This window comes from Hermetia illucens, chromosome 3 (genome assembly GCF_905115235.1).
Source record: "Hermetia illucens chromosome 3, iHerIll2.2.curated.20191125, whole genome shotgun sequence".
In the NCBI taxonomy this organism is placed as follows: Eukaryota; Metazoa; Arthropoda; class Insecta; order Diptera; family Stratiomyidae; genus Hermetia; species Hermetia illucens.
The window spans coordinates 5,881,562-5,895,664 of NC_051851.1; the positions used below are offsets into that span (position 1 = coordinate 5,881,562).

Sequence of the window (14,103 nt, forward strand, 5' to 3'; positions counted from 1 at the left end):
CTTTCCACTAACTTTTCGCTACTTTTCTTATTGGAAATCACACATTGGTGAAGTTTTTTCTAAATGGGATCATCTCCCGCTGCTAAAGGGCCATTAGATTTCCCAGACGAATCTGACACATTTAAATAGGTAGCTCGCCTGCTTAGAAAACACTAACGCGCTTGCAAATGTGTGGATGGCGATGTTTGGTCCCCAAAATTAAGCCCAATGTTTGTGGTGGTTTCGAATTTTCAGCAAGTGCCAAACGTGTGAAGCCGGCAAATACCTGTATTTCATTACAAAAATTGCAAACTAAAATAATCATTGACGTTGTATGTATTTTTCTTCTAATTGCATGCCATCGGATAGATTTTGCCTAACACGTCGGTATAGGTAATGTAGAAATTTTTGCGTGTGTTCCGAACGACTCATAGGATAGGAGGAGCGATAGTTACATTAGCTCTATACGTGTCTAGTCCTGGTTTCTGATAAAGTTTAAAAAAAATGTATATCTAGGTTTGCGAAAATAGTTATAGATTACCGTTCCGGTTACATTGAATTTCAATCTTCCCCGAAAATTTGGTGTTTTTTTGAAATTTAGACTTTACTTTCCAATATTGAAGTGAACGAGGTGAATAATGGGAAGTTTTTCTTTGAGAAGGGCGACTAGAAGGTTTGTTGGAACTGCATTATGAAATTGCTTCACGCATAAGTGCAACCTGGATGAAGTGGCGTCCCACGACTAGTGTTCTTTGTGGCCGTATCAACGAATATTTCAAAGCTAAAATTTTCCGCAATGTTCTCCGTCCTGCCGCCTTCTACGGTTCTTAATATTAGCCGACTATCAAAGACAATAAACGGCGCCTTGCGGTAATGGAGACGAAACTATTTCGTTGGATTAGTGGCGTAACACGCCTTAATTACATGTAAAATGAAAATATACGCAATTGATGTGGGGTTGCACTGATCGTGGAAAATTGCGAGGGGGCATCTTCGATGGTATGGCAATTCGCTCGCCAAGATTGAACATCGTAGTGAATGATAAACAATCAAAAGGCTGGTCGAAACAACAGTGGCTAGATATTCTGGATGGTCATTTGAAGACCTCACGACTAAATCCAAATCAGGCCTTTGATAAAATAAAATGGCGCAACCGATTACGACGAGCCGACCCCGCTTGTGACCGGGACGAAAGTTAAAGTAGAAGAAGGAGAAGAACAAGAATTAACTTACTAACGAGAGACAAAAAGGAGCGATTACCGTGAGACATCAGGGAGATCCAACCATCCCATTCTCCTAGGGTGCAACGCTGTAAATTCAAATTTTCAAGCGACATAACTTTTTAATGGGGGGGAGGGTAATCGATACAGGTTTTTATCGAAGCTATAGGGGTGGACCTCCATTTATCCTCCACGCTTCAGGGACGAGTGAGTCAAAAGCCTATTCTAAGCGAGGGTATCACTACGGATGATCGTAAAACTCATATCACCATAAAGTGTAATACCATCACATTACCATCACTGAACACGATCCAAACATTACCAAACATTACAACATAACCACATTACCTAACATCACTGCATCACCACATTACCAAAACGATGCAATATTATTTCTGTGATATGTGTGTGATGCAATATAACTCTATGGTCGGCTTTGGGCAGGTTTTTGACTGGCTTCAGGCTAGAAAATAATTTAGGGTGCATGTGAATATGGGGATACGGATTGTTGGCTTTAAATCATAGATTTGTAATGTTATGTCGGCTCCTGATTGATTTGCATATAATGTTTGTCGACATAATATTTCCTTGTACAAGCGGCCGAGGCGATTATCAAGTGCCGATGCCGACTATCAATTGCGGATTGGTACTCCTAGCTGACTATGGTGTGAAAAGATGATTTCGCTTTTGTGTATAATAGGCAAACTTCTAATTAAGTCAACTTCTAAGTAAAAGTGTATTCATTCTTTTTTATATCTATTTGGCGCTGCCACACGCTGCGAATGTAATAAATGCAGGGCAAATCATTCTAGGGATAAGTAATATAAATTTTATTTCGTGTTGGTGATATACATAACATCATAACATATGTACGGATAGGATAATGAAAGACAATGTTTGTGGTATTACTTCATAATATCACTGTTTTCAAGTGATATTACATCGCATTACCTACTAAATTGATGTTTCGCGCACCTCTATTATCGACTGCAAGTTACAACCTTGAGGTAACTATTGATTGAATAAAAACGCATCAAAGTGTTCTTTCAATTTGATAACGCTCGACCACATGCTGCGAAAAAAATCCAAAACACACTTGGAAACACTGGAATGGGAAGTCCTACCCCACTTGCAGTATTAGCAGGACACCACTCCTTTGGACTTGTACCTGTTTCATTAGCAGTCGGGATACCAATTATTTAAAAAATTGGAATCAAATTATATCTTAACTGATAAGATAAGGCTGTTTAAAATAATAATAATAAGCCGGTCCCAAGCCCGGTTGTGAAAGGAGGAGGGATGGATAGCTTCAGTCTGAATGGCTGTACGCCACCGCAGCGTCTCAGGGGGTAGGTGAGGAAAGTGCAGGAACTTTGCAGACTTGCAGATTACTCACTAAGGAAGCTATCTACACACCTGGCAGCTAGGGATAAAATGCACCACCAAAAATGAGAAGAAGGAGAAATTAATTCCGATACGGATAACCGGCGGGAGTCGTCTGACTTGGTGACTGGGTCGGGCTTTCGTAATGGACAGCACGGCGTCGAAACCGGTAGTCGTGGGGCGGTTCGACGTCTAGGCGCCACGACGACCAGGAGCACAGCTCCGCCTGTTGCAGCTGTTTCGCCACAACCTGTGGCGACCACTTCAGCAGGTTCGCGTAGGCAGCGGATGAAATGGACTGAAGAAATGAACCTCTTCATCATCCGCTCCTACTACGAAATAACGGCGGGGGCGGGTACAACATCTTACCGCCCCTTGTTGCACCAGAGATTCGTCGAGCGTTTCCCGCAATCTGTCGAGATTGTGATAACTCGGAAATAATAATTTTTTATAAAAGAAATTCAGGTCCGCTTGTATAAAAATTGAAATCAAAGTAGCATTTCTTAAAGATGCAGTTTCTTTCAATCAACAAAGCTTACAATTTCTTTAATTAAGTACCCAATTATTTATTTACAAAAAGTGGGGAAACAGGAAGCTAGACGCCTAAGGTGTAAAAGGTATATGGTATGCATTTAAACAAATAATTTGATCAGAAAAGTACTGTATTGATAACAGTCAACCTCATATGCTTCACAGTGGAAGTTCAACAAATACTAAAAAGGGCTGAAGAGAAGTAGATTCTTCATGAATGAAATTTTAATATTGCATTCGGATGTCAATTATTCGCGTTAATTATGACGGATGAACCCACAGATTTTCAAACACTTTCTTTTGCCTTCGGTACCGAATCCTCCAAGCCAAATTGTTTTGTTTTGTTAAAAATGTGGAGCAACAAAATATTTCCTCGATTTGAAACCATGAAGCTTGAACTTAGTTTTATTTATACAGGTAAAAGTAAATACATTAAGCCATTCTAAGCAGATTAATCAAAATTAATTTTCTTCCAATGTATGGTTATTACAATTGTTTGGCATACTCGACCTTCCATGTATTTTGCTTCATTTTCGTCTACATATGTATCTTGCACCTCGATCACAACATTATTAACTTCCAGCGATTCTTATATGTATCAATTACAAAAATCGCGCTCGCACTGCAACCGCCTAGACTTGACCAACTATGGACGGTATTGAACAGTTTTGTTTTCTCCGCGAATGGAAAGTTTACCGTCTACATGTGCTCAACAGCGACAGAAACAAATGAATAACTATTTCTAAACATATGACATTTCCAAGTGGAGAATCGAGAAGGAAGCTGTCACCTGGCTCGTTGGTCTAGGGGTATGATTTCCGCTTAGGGTGCGGGAGGTCCCGGGTTCAAATCCCGGACGAGCCCAAAGTGTGTCTCTTTTTTGTTGATTGTACAGTACGGTAAGCGCTATTTTGTGGAAATCTTAGACGGGTTTTTTTTTGGATTCCGCACGACTTTCCAGGTACCTGAATGTGATGATTTCCTAGGTGATGAGTAATATAAATAAAACACTTATTTTACCAAGAAATGTCGGTATTTAGTTGGGTATTGTCCATACTTCTCTACTTTTTCGAAGATGACTCATCCTTTTTCACTTCGATATAATTCATACCCAAGTTGTGTTTTGTGCGGTATAAAAGATGGACTGTAGCGGCGACATGTTAAGACTATACTTCACAGGATCATTTCTGTAGTAAGTCTTCATTAACTTTCGGGTTAAACCGAAAGAATTTGCGCCCATGATGACGAGGAACGTCGTCCTACCTTTAGCGTGAGGCAGATTGCGTGTTTTATGTTTTTTACTTGGACACCAATCATCGATGATCGCTTTCAAACGGGGTAGGATGATTTCCGAGTGGTCGCCCTCAAACTATTCTTAAAATAATCGGTAATAGTCGTGGTGGCTAAGCTGCAAGATCTGTCTAGATATATCTATCTTTTTATAAGATAAGGTGTGTGGGAAACTTCTTGAGCAAAACAATCTTAATTTCGGGACGTACGGTCTCTGCAAAATCTTAGTGACAATTACGCTACTTTTTCCTCTTAGAGTTTAATTTTATTTTTAAAATATATTTTAATTGTGCGTTTATCTTATCTGGTTATGTAAGTTATATTATCTTTTAGGATGCACTTTGGATTTCTTATCTTTGAATGTCTCTACATTTGTAGCTTAATAATTAGATAGATACTGTTTGAAGAAGTATTAGATAGCGGGTTTTGAGTCAAAATTTTCTCTGGAAATAAGCGTAGTTAAGATACCACGGGATTGCATCCATGATTGTTGCAAAGCAATTAAAAGACAAAAGTACTACAGATAATAATTCTTCGTTTTAATGCTTTAAGGATGTAAATTGTTCCTTTTAACGGGTAAAGTGCCGAGAATAGTGGAATGACACCCCCTTTATAGGATATGAGAAAGAATCCAGTACAAAAAGGGCAAGGTGAGGTAGGCAGGGGAAAAATAGAGATTCAGAAGAAGAAGGATGTAAGTAGGCGGGCACTGAGTTTTCAATATCTAACGACTGCAGAGTCACAATTACAGACCTAACAACCAGTAAAGAACGGAAAAATGGCTTGGACTCAGAAAAGTCGAAATTCCGTACTATCTCAGAGAAGAACAGAACGGTTCGGCTCACACATTATGATGTCTCCAAAATAGGCAACAGCTTAACCGAAATGGGAGAGTTTACCAACCTAGGCATAGTCATCGTACAACTGATAGAATTCGGCAGCTAAAGAAATGTTATGCATGAGCTAGTCGAAAATTAGGTTCAGATTATCAGAGGATCTTACAATAGAGCTCGGGTTGGCCTGAAAAAGAAACTACTTTGCACAATTAGAAAACACATCGACGAAGAAATCAACAGAAATATCTTGAAATTTACTATCCATAGGTAAAATGCTATTGAAAAGTCCGGAGAACGTTCAACAGATTTCGTAAGGGACAAGATCGGAGCCACAAAAGCGTCTCAGAGAGGTAAGATGAGGGTGAGCCGGGCATCTTTTTTTTCTTCAGTCTTTGTTCCGCTCGTCGTGATCGGTTTCGCCATTTCATTTTATCAAATGCCTGATCTGGATGCAATCTCGAGGCTTTTAAATCTCCATCCAGCGATGTTCTTGGCAAGGGAATTCTCGTTAGCGCGAATTGCATGACCATACCATCGAAGACGCCTCTCTCGCAGTTTTTCCACGATCGGTGCAACGTGTCCCGCCACTAGTCCAATGCAATATCTTCGTCTTCATTACCGCAAGACGCCGTTCATTGGCTTTTCTAGTCTGCCAACACTCAGAACCATAGAGAGCGACAGAATTAACGACATTGCGGTAAATTTTAGATTTAAGACGTTCGTTGATACGACGATCACAAAGAATACCAGTTGTGGAATGCCACTTCATCTAGGTTGTGTTAATGCGTGAAGCAATTTCATAGCGCAGTTCTCCATTGCCTTTCACTGTCAGCGGCAGTGATCTGCCCAGAACTGATCGATTTAAATACCTCGCCAGCCAATAGACAATAATAGACAAAAAAATCCTGGCAAAAATTTAGCAAATATTGAAGTGGCAAATACTGACAATCCGGAGATACAAGCCCAAGCTTAACTCTATTTAAGTCCAAGGAAATGCAGGCAGAAGCAGAGTGGCCCAAAAGCAGGATTGGAGAGTGTGCAGAAGTTGGACGTACAAAGGCTAATAAATTGCGCGCCATTACGTCAGAGGATGACAGATGGAGGGATGCGGGGCCAACCTGCTCGACGATGTTCCCTGGTATCTTTTAAAATACCATAATTTTGGAAGAATAGGCCAACATTACCATATGGTTCGCTCGTCTGAAAGCCCAATTGCGAAATTTTAAGGTCACAAAGCACGACCTCAAGGTGGGTAGCGAACTGGATCCTGAAATCCTGACAAGGGTTGCGGACACATTTTAGTCACCCCTTGCCGCAGAGGAGTAAAATGCATTCAAAACGCGGATCATAAGCGCATTTGCAGTGACCGAAGATATAGAAACTAGGGAGCTATTAGTAGGACTTGAACTAGGAGACCAGCAGCCCACTTAGCTCCCACGTACAGTGCACATGGAGGCTGTAGACCGAATGACTGATAAGTTTTTAAAAACGTTGTGGCTTCAGCGACTGTCTAGTAGCGTGCAGGCGATACTCAATATCTCCGAAACGCAGGACCTCACAAAACTTTTGGAAATGGCAGATTGAATTATGTCGATGCGCGCGTATCAACTATTTCTGCATCACCATTGTCCTCGTAAGGGGGTATTAGAGAAGAATTGGCATACTCCAGTGCGGTAGATCCGATAGACGGCCGGAGCTCTTCTAGGTTACGCAAACGAACGCCATCGGGAAAGCTAAGCACCCTTCGTAGTGTTACTACCACCATACGTTTGGCGTTACTGTACGTAGTTGACGTGAACCATGCTTATGCCAAATTGACAAAAAACTAGAGCTAATATAGTCAAATTCTGCAGTCGCTTGCAAACCAAAGACCGCTTTCATATCTTTGACATTCCCTCGGATTTTAATTTCTTGATCGAGACTAGCGCGGACATATCTTTCGTTCTACGAAAGCGCGAACATTGTAGGTGTCAACCAGCATTATTTCAGCTGCATGTTACTAATGGTACCATTATTAAAGCAGACGGCCAAGAAGTGCTAACGCTGAACTTAGGACTTCATGGCGCTTCTACTTTGGCAGTTTTGCGCCGCTGACGTCTCCCGCCCAATTTTTGGAGCCGATCTACTCAAGCACTACGGTTTACTAGTTGATATAAGGAGCGGTTGCTTAATAGATCCCGGGACTAAACGCGTTTCAAAAGGATTTTTGAATGCTGTCAATCTGCTTTGAAAATTCCCCAAAGTTTTGAGTTCAGCTGCTTCCGGTGTGAAAAGTGAGGTTTACCATCATATAGAAACGTCTGGTCCGCCTGCAGCTGAGAAACCACGACGCCTTGTATGGCACAAGTTAGCTATTGCCAATGCGAAATTCGAATTTATGATCAACAGAGGGTTCTGTCGTCCTTCAAATAGTCCTTTGACGAGTGCCCTGAATCTGGCCCCAAAGAGAGATGGAATTTGGAGGCCATTTGGCGATGACGAAGCCCGATCGGTACCCGATGCCAAACATCCAAGAGATTGCCACTGGACTAATTGGAAAGACGAGCTGTTAAGAGCGTATCACTGTACTGCCGAATCGGGCATTCCTAAGACTGCTATGGTCACGCCGTTCGGTCTTTCCTTATTTATTGTTATGCCATTGGGTTTTCGGATCGACGCCCAGTCGTTTGAACATTTTAGGAACGGAGTTCTCCGAAGGTTGGGTTTCTGTATTGCAGCCGATCATCAGACACCATTGAACGAGTTGTAATGCCAGTCCAGGGACAAGGATATTGTATGGTCGACCGAAGCTGATAAGGCATTTCAGCGATGTAGAAATTTGGTAGCTGAAGTAACGTTGCTCGTTCATTACGACAGGATGCTTATTACTGATGCACCTAATGTGACAGCAGGAGCAGTATTCGAACACAACCACTACAACTGATGGTTGTCCTTAGCTTATTTCCAGCGGAAACTTACTAGAGCAGAGAAGCTATATATCATAGCACGTACGATCGCGAACTCCTTGCTTTTACATCATCATAGGAAATTTTCGATATTTACTTGATATATCTATGGCAACGGTCAAACCATTCGGTCCCGTGACACTTCACAAAGCTTTTTTAAGGACATACTGTCGTTGCCCTCACCCGATTAGTCGCAAAATTATTACAAAAAGCTTCACTTGGCTAAATATACATAGTGACGTACGATTGCGGTCTCGTACATGTCGGAAGGTATACCAGGGTTTCAGATACTGTCTGTCCATTCTGGACCGATTCTCTCGTTAGCCAGAAGCTATCCTCATCCCTGATCAAGCAGCTGAGACAGTCGCTCGCGCATTCTACGTGAATTCGCTGTGGTGCTATGGAGCACCATTGGTCATCACTGATCTCGATGCCTCAACGGCCGAATTAGTTTTTGAAATGACGCCGTGATTGGCGGGAGAGTGGTCCGCCAACGTTAACTCAAGTGAATGCGGTCCTTACATTTTCCAGCAGAGGATTTGACATCATATGAGGGCGCTTTATTCAAAACCAATAGCACATCGTTGTTCGAAAAGGGCGACATTCATTCATAAGGATCTCCATTCTTACTGACTCTTGACTCTTTGAAGAAGTCACGAACGCAACCACACACGGGTGCACGCATCATCGATCTTTCAGTGTCATTAGTCTACACCGTCGGCTTGAAAGGCAAGAACACAAACATTTCTATGAGAGGTTGAAATCAGCACATCTTGCCAATGAGGAGGTTCCTTTGTTTCATCAATACCAATATCTGCCCTGGACGAAACCGTCAGTCAACGCAGGCATGCGAATCCACAGAGACAAATGCAGATCCGCAATCGTGTCCAGCTTGCAGAATAGCTCGGAGTATAATGGGCAAATGATAATCCTGCAGGGATTTCCCTGTCAAACTAACCAATAAGATTACGGAATGTCAAGTGTGAAGAGCGAGAAGAGAAAGATTCTGGCCTCCCTACTATAAAGGGAGGAGAGATCTTGATAACAATAATAATCCATGGCGTAACAGTTCAATCTGAACCTAGGCCTTGAAAACTGTTCGAAAAGGTACTCATTCTAGCTGACTCAATTAGGGTACGGGGGACCGCAGTGTGAACTTTGACTTGTGGTTCCTACCCATCTAGAAAGTTAAGGTTAGTTAGCCGAGATGCCAAAAGCAATTAAGGAATTATTCAGCTTGTCAATGAGTATTGGAGGTACGGTATTGGCAAACGTAGTCAAAAGATTTCTTTGTTTTGAGGGTGGGTTACTGTTACCACTAGTGTTACTGTTGCCATTAGTAAGACATCGGTTCCGAGAATTAAAAGGGTATCTTGAACAGAGTGATCGGATTGCTCGTAAGTGGCAGCCAAGGGGGGATTTTCATTCTTCCTAGGGGAAGACCCGATTCGAGTACATTTCTAGCTCCCGCGGCAGTCGACTTTCAACAAGCAGTGGTTATTGGTTATTTGAGGAGGTCGATAACCGAAAATCAAGCCCCCCATTCTTGTTAAGTGATGTGAATACTAGAATAGTCCAGCTTGACGAGTGCTGCCTGATATTGCGGAATTGTGGAAAAAGATTGATGCAAGCTAAGTCCGCTTCAAAGCTTCATTGACGTCCTTAAGTGTAGTGCGAAGGGTTTTAAAAAAGTAAAGGGGTCGCTAGCGCTGGGTTTTTATTTATCAGATACCGATATTTCGGGACCACCCCTTTACCCTTCTTAAGTGCCAGGTATCCAGCGAAATATTGTCATTTGTCAAATAAAAATCGCCCCAGCGACGGAGACGGTGTTCCATATCAATCTCCTAACCTTTTCGCGAGGCACACACTGACTTTGAAAAAGTGGGGGAGGGGAATGAGACAATGGGGTATGACAGTATTACGAGCAGGTGGTTGAGTCTGCAGAACAACAGATACCGAGTGAAGTTAGTAAGAATGAGTAACAAACCCAATAAATGTTGAATCGAAGACAACAAGTTGGGCCAACAAGCCCGTCAACAGCGAATGGAAAGGAGGTGATTCCCAAGACCCGAAACTTGCGCGGGGACACAGGAATAGCGACTTTGATTGAAATTTCGTCTCTACGGTATTGTGCACCAGATAGGAATATGCTTAACAAGAAAATGAAAATATATTACTTACAGTGGACTGCATAGGAACACCAAAGAATCAATATCCTTAATATAAAACAATTGTCCCTGTAACAAAATGCTTCGTAGTCCCTGTGATCCTCGTCGATCAGTAGGTACGGTCAACGGAGGGATAGCATCATTAGTTGAATTGTCATTTCCATTGCTTTGACCGTTGTTAGCGTGATTATTATGCTCATCAGAATCCTCAGAATTCGAAACCACATGTCCAGGACCAGTTCGAATCAATTCCAATTCAAAAAGGACCGTATGCATGTTGATCACTGTACTCCAATTGAGTGGTATACCCTTTGGACGACGCAATTTGAAGTGATCTGTCAAAAGTGAGCCAAAAAATTTCTCTGGTGGTTTGTTAGGATTATGAAGAATCCAAATTTCGATGACCTGAAAGGGAAGAGGATAAGTCAGTTAATAATTCAAATAGGAAAGTCATAATGAGAAAATTCACCTTTTCCCCGGCACGTTGAATTCGCATGTCATGATCTAGGACCAAAGCAAAAGGGAATAATTCTAGGATAATACTAATATCGACACTTCCTAAGGATAATTGAGAAGGGTGAGCTTCAATATTAACTCGTTTCGCCATCTAAAAATGAAATGGATATCATTAAAGTTTAGGTTACATTGCAGTAGTTTTAAGTACGAGTATATAAGAAAAAGGAACCTTATTGGTTTGGTTTAACTATGGACTATCCATCTAGCAAGAATATCTATTAGATTTAAGGTCAACAAACATACGTTTCAAAAAAAAGGGTATCAAAATAGGAATACTGTATTGTTTTGAATCCATTAGAAAAGGTCAGCTTCGCGTGCGCAATAAGGCCTTAATTCTTCCAAGTAGGCAGGCAGGGTTCACAAAGAAAGTGATGGCCTATTTCATGAAATTTGAAAATCAAACCAATTTTGTTAAAGTCTGTCTTTCGGGTCCTTCGAGAAAACCCCAGTCTCAAGATGAATGATTTTCCTTCTCTTCCCAACCCCACAATCAGTGGGCCTACTTGTCAGTATGCAGATCACTTGGCCATTTGACAGATCGATAGAAAACACTGCATTTCTCTAACCTAAACTGTCAAAAATAAGAAAGTGGTTGGTATTCGCTGTAGATCAGTATTCCCTGGAGACTATGAAATTGAGTGATCTGACTGAGGATGATAAAAGACGCTTTGCGGAGGCATTATCGGTTTGTTCAACAGTCGGACTGATCGGATTAAGACAATTTTAGCGCAGTATAAAGGACTCCAAAAACAAGTCTACCGATAGGAAAGGGATCATAAATACCAAACAATACTGGATGATCTAAAAAGTTTCCATTATCAACATAAAAACTTACATAATCGCGATTATCAAAATCCAACCGGTACTTAACAACAACCGATTTTAAGGCATTCGCACTTGACAGCTGAATTGGTCCGGCCGTGCCTGCCGAGCCAGCATCGTTAATGCTTTCCAAAACTCGAATTTTCACTTCCATCTCATAGAAGGTTCTAGCGATTTCAATGAGTTGTCCCATGAAATACTTTGAGAAACCAGTTCGACCGCTCCTGTAAACCAACACTGCACCCTCATTGTCCACTTGGGTCAGCTGCATCGAAGGACTCTTCATTTTTGGATATGTGAAACGCATCTGTAAGTGAATATTGTCCACAGATTGTAAAAAATCGCAAAAGTAACGACCGGTCGCTTTGAGCATTTTGTCGTATCTGAAACGAAAAAAAGGACGCTTAAATTCTATATTTTTAGATCTGGCTGACCTTATTTTTTTATTCAGTTATTAAAATTAATTAAATTAAATTTAATTTAATTTGCCAATAAATTAAAAAAATTACCCAAAATTACTGAAAAATCGGACGAAGCACTTTCCAAAGTAATTCATGAAGAATTCAGTGGATTTTCCCGTGATTGCCGCAAGTGCTGCGGCAAAATCTGGCATCAGGTGATCTGGGTATATCTGGTCGATAAAAATTTAAATTAATTAATAACTTCGGGAATGCTGGTATAAAACGCTTACCTGATGAGTATTGAAAACAGAGTACTTGCAGTCGGTAGCCTGCAATGCCTTAAGCCAAACTTCATCTCCAAACTCGGTCTGAAAGAAGAAAGACTTACATTAATGGGGTAAAATACACCTTTTCCTAATAGGTGGCGGAAATAATATCTAAGGACTGCAGATAAAGAAGGAAATCAGTTTGTTGGAAAGGTTAATTCCAATTGATAGTGAACTAGGTATGGTTTACGTCAAAAGAGCTATCATCCAAACCTAAAAACCTCAAGAAATTGTACTAGCGAACCTCGGAAAAGCTGTGTAATACATTTATTGCTGATACCGATTATAGTGTCAAATGTTAGGGTGGGTAATTTAGGTTGATAGCCTCCTTCTCTCAGAGCAAAGTGGTAGGTAGAAAAGTATCAGGTCCTGGATTTGTTTCGTTCGACTCCTAGTATGCTGACAATGAGTGCCTTGGTTCCAGTATTAGCGCTGGCTTGTCCACATTTTCTCATAAATTTCCACCCCAAGTGGCAGGGGGCGAACATTTAGGTTGAGGTGGGCCGTTGCAGGGTCACCATGCCATCAACTCCCCCCATGAAGAGGAACCGAAGACGGGGGCCAGTCGCCGCGTAAGTGCCAGAATGGGTACAAGGCTAGTCCTTCCCCGTCCATTCTTTGTGATTCTGTCCCCTCCCTTATCAGGCCGTTTGGCAGTTTAGCTATTTTGAGATTAAAATTGTCGGTGGTATCAACCCGCCTCGAGACTTTACGCCTCTGTTAGATTAGTTTACCCCGGATGGGTTTAGTTCTTTTGACAACTGAGTTAAGGTACGTGATAAAATTTCTGTGTCCTGACAAGGAGGTATTATTTGAAAACCAAGAACCTCGGCCCTTATCTCGCCAAACTGCTGGAATTCAGGTTAGCTCCAGCATGTGCCATCCGGTTCCACGCAGTTGGTGTTCATGACTGGTAAACTTGTTAGGGGAATTTGGTTAGTTGACAGCCTTGGTGACCGTGTTAGTGCCAAGGTGATGCAACGCCGTACTCTTATCGTAACACACTTCAGTGGACTCTTTCTCTGAGGGTTGGTTATTTCCGTCTACAACAAAGTGGAGGTCTTGGAGCTTTATGCCAGTCGATGAACGTGAAACCAACGCAACATTCATCGTCAACACGCTGGCAAACATAACCAAATAAATATAAATTCAACACCTATTATTACCCCTTCCTCGAGAAGCAAACACTAAGCCAAAAAGCCAAATAGCAAATGACTGGTTGACCTTGCCGGTCGTCTTCTGGTGCTTTATTTCTGGAACCTGAAGAACGGTTTCCCAAAATTGTCCCAACGCTCCCTAAATGTCTTATCAACAGCTACTTGAAAATAAAGTAGTTAAACCCTTCGAGCAGCAAACAAAGTAAGAAAAAGTTTCGTCCTGTAGGCAAGTGGCTTCAGAAGCTACAGGGAAAAGTTCAAATTTGGCAGCCTACGTCAGCAGCATCTCCAAACCAGATGAGACTATGCCAGCCGCATCAACCTATCACATTTAAAGCAAGAGGAAAATATGGCAGTTACGTCTGTTAGTCAAATGGCTTGTTACAGTTAAGGGGGCCTGGGATGGTCAGCTCACACATCACATCAAATGAAGAAGCATCTCATTTATTCCTGCTGCCAATTTTGTTTTTACTTATTCCAACTGGATGATCACTAGTGCCCGAAGGATGCGTTGTAGGTGCCTATG

The 14,103-nt window shown here is 41.6% G+C and overlaps 1 protein-coding gene and 2 non-coding genes across 3 annotated transcripts in view; 2 read left to right on the forward strand and 1 right to left on the reverse strand.

Annotated features, from left to right (window-relative positions):
- Positions 1-14,103, reverse strand: part of LOC119653055 (soluble guanylate cyclase 89Db-like) — a 144,926-nt gene that overhangs the window by 12,831 nt on the left and 117,992 nt on the right. Inside the window, exons 3-7 of the mRNA XM_038057534.1 lie at positions 12,385-12,462; positions 12,203-12,324; positions 11,707-12,076; positions 10,825-10,962; positions 10,369-10,760 (exon numbers count right to left, since the gene is read on the reverse strand). Coding sequence (XP_037913462.1) covers positions 10,369-10,760; positions 10,825-10,962; positions 11,707-12,076; positions 12,203-12,324; positions 12,385-12,462 — 1,100 coding nt within the window. The remainder of the gene's footprint in view (positions 1-10,368; positions 10,761-10,824; positions 10,963-11,706; positions 12,077-12,202; positions 12,325-12,384; positions 12,463-14,103) is intronic.
- Trnap-agg lies at positions 3,906-3,977 on the forward strand. The gene has a single exon. It is a non-coding gene; the product is annotated as a tRNA-Pro (tRNA).
- Positions 4,276-4,472, forward strand: LOC119653281. Its single transcript, XR_005249677.1, has one exon. It is a non-coding gene; the product is annotated as a small nucleolar RNA U3 (small nucleolar RNA).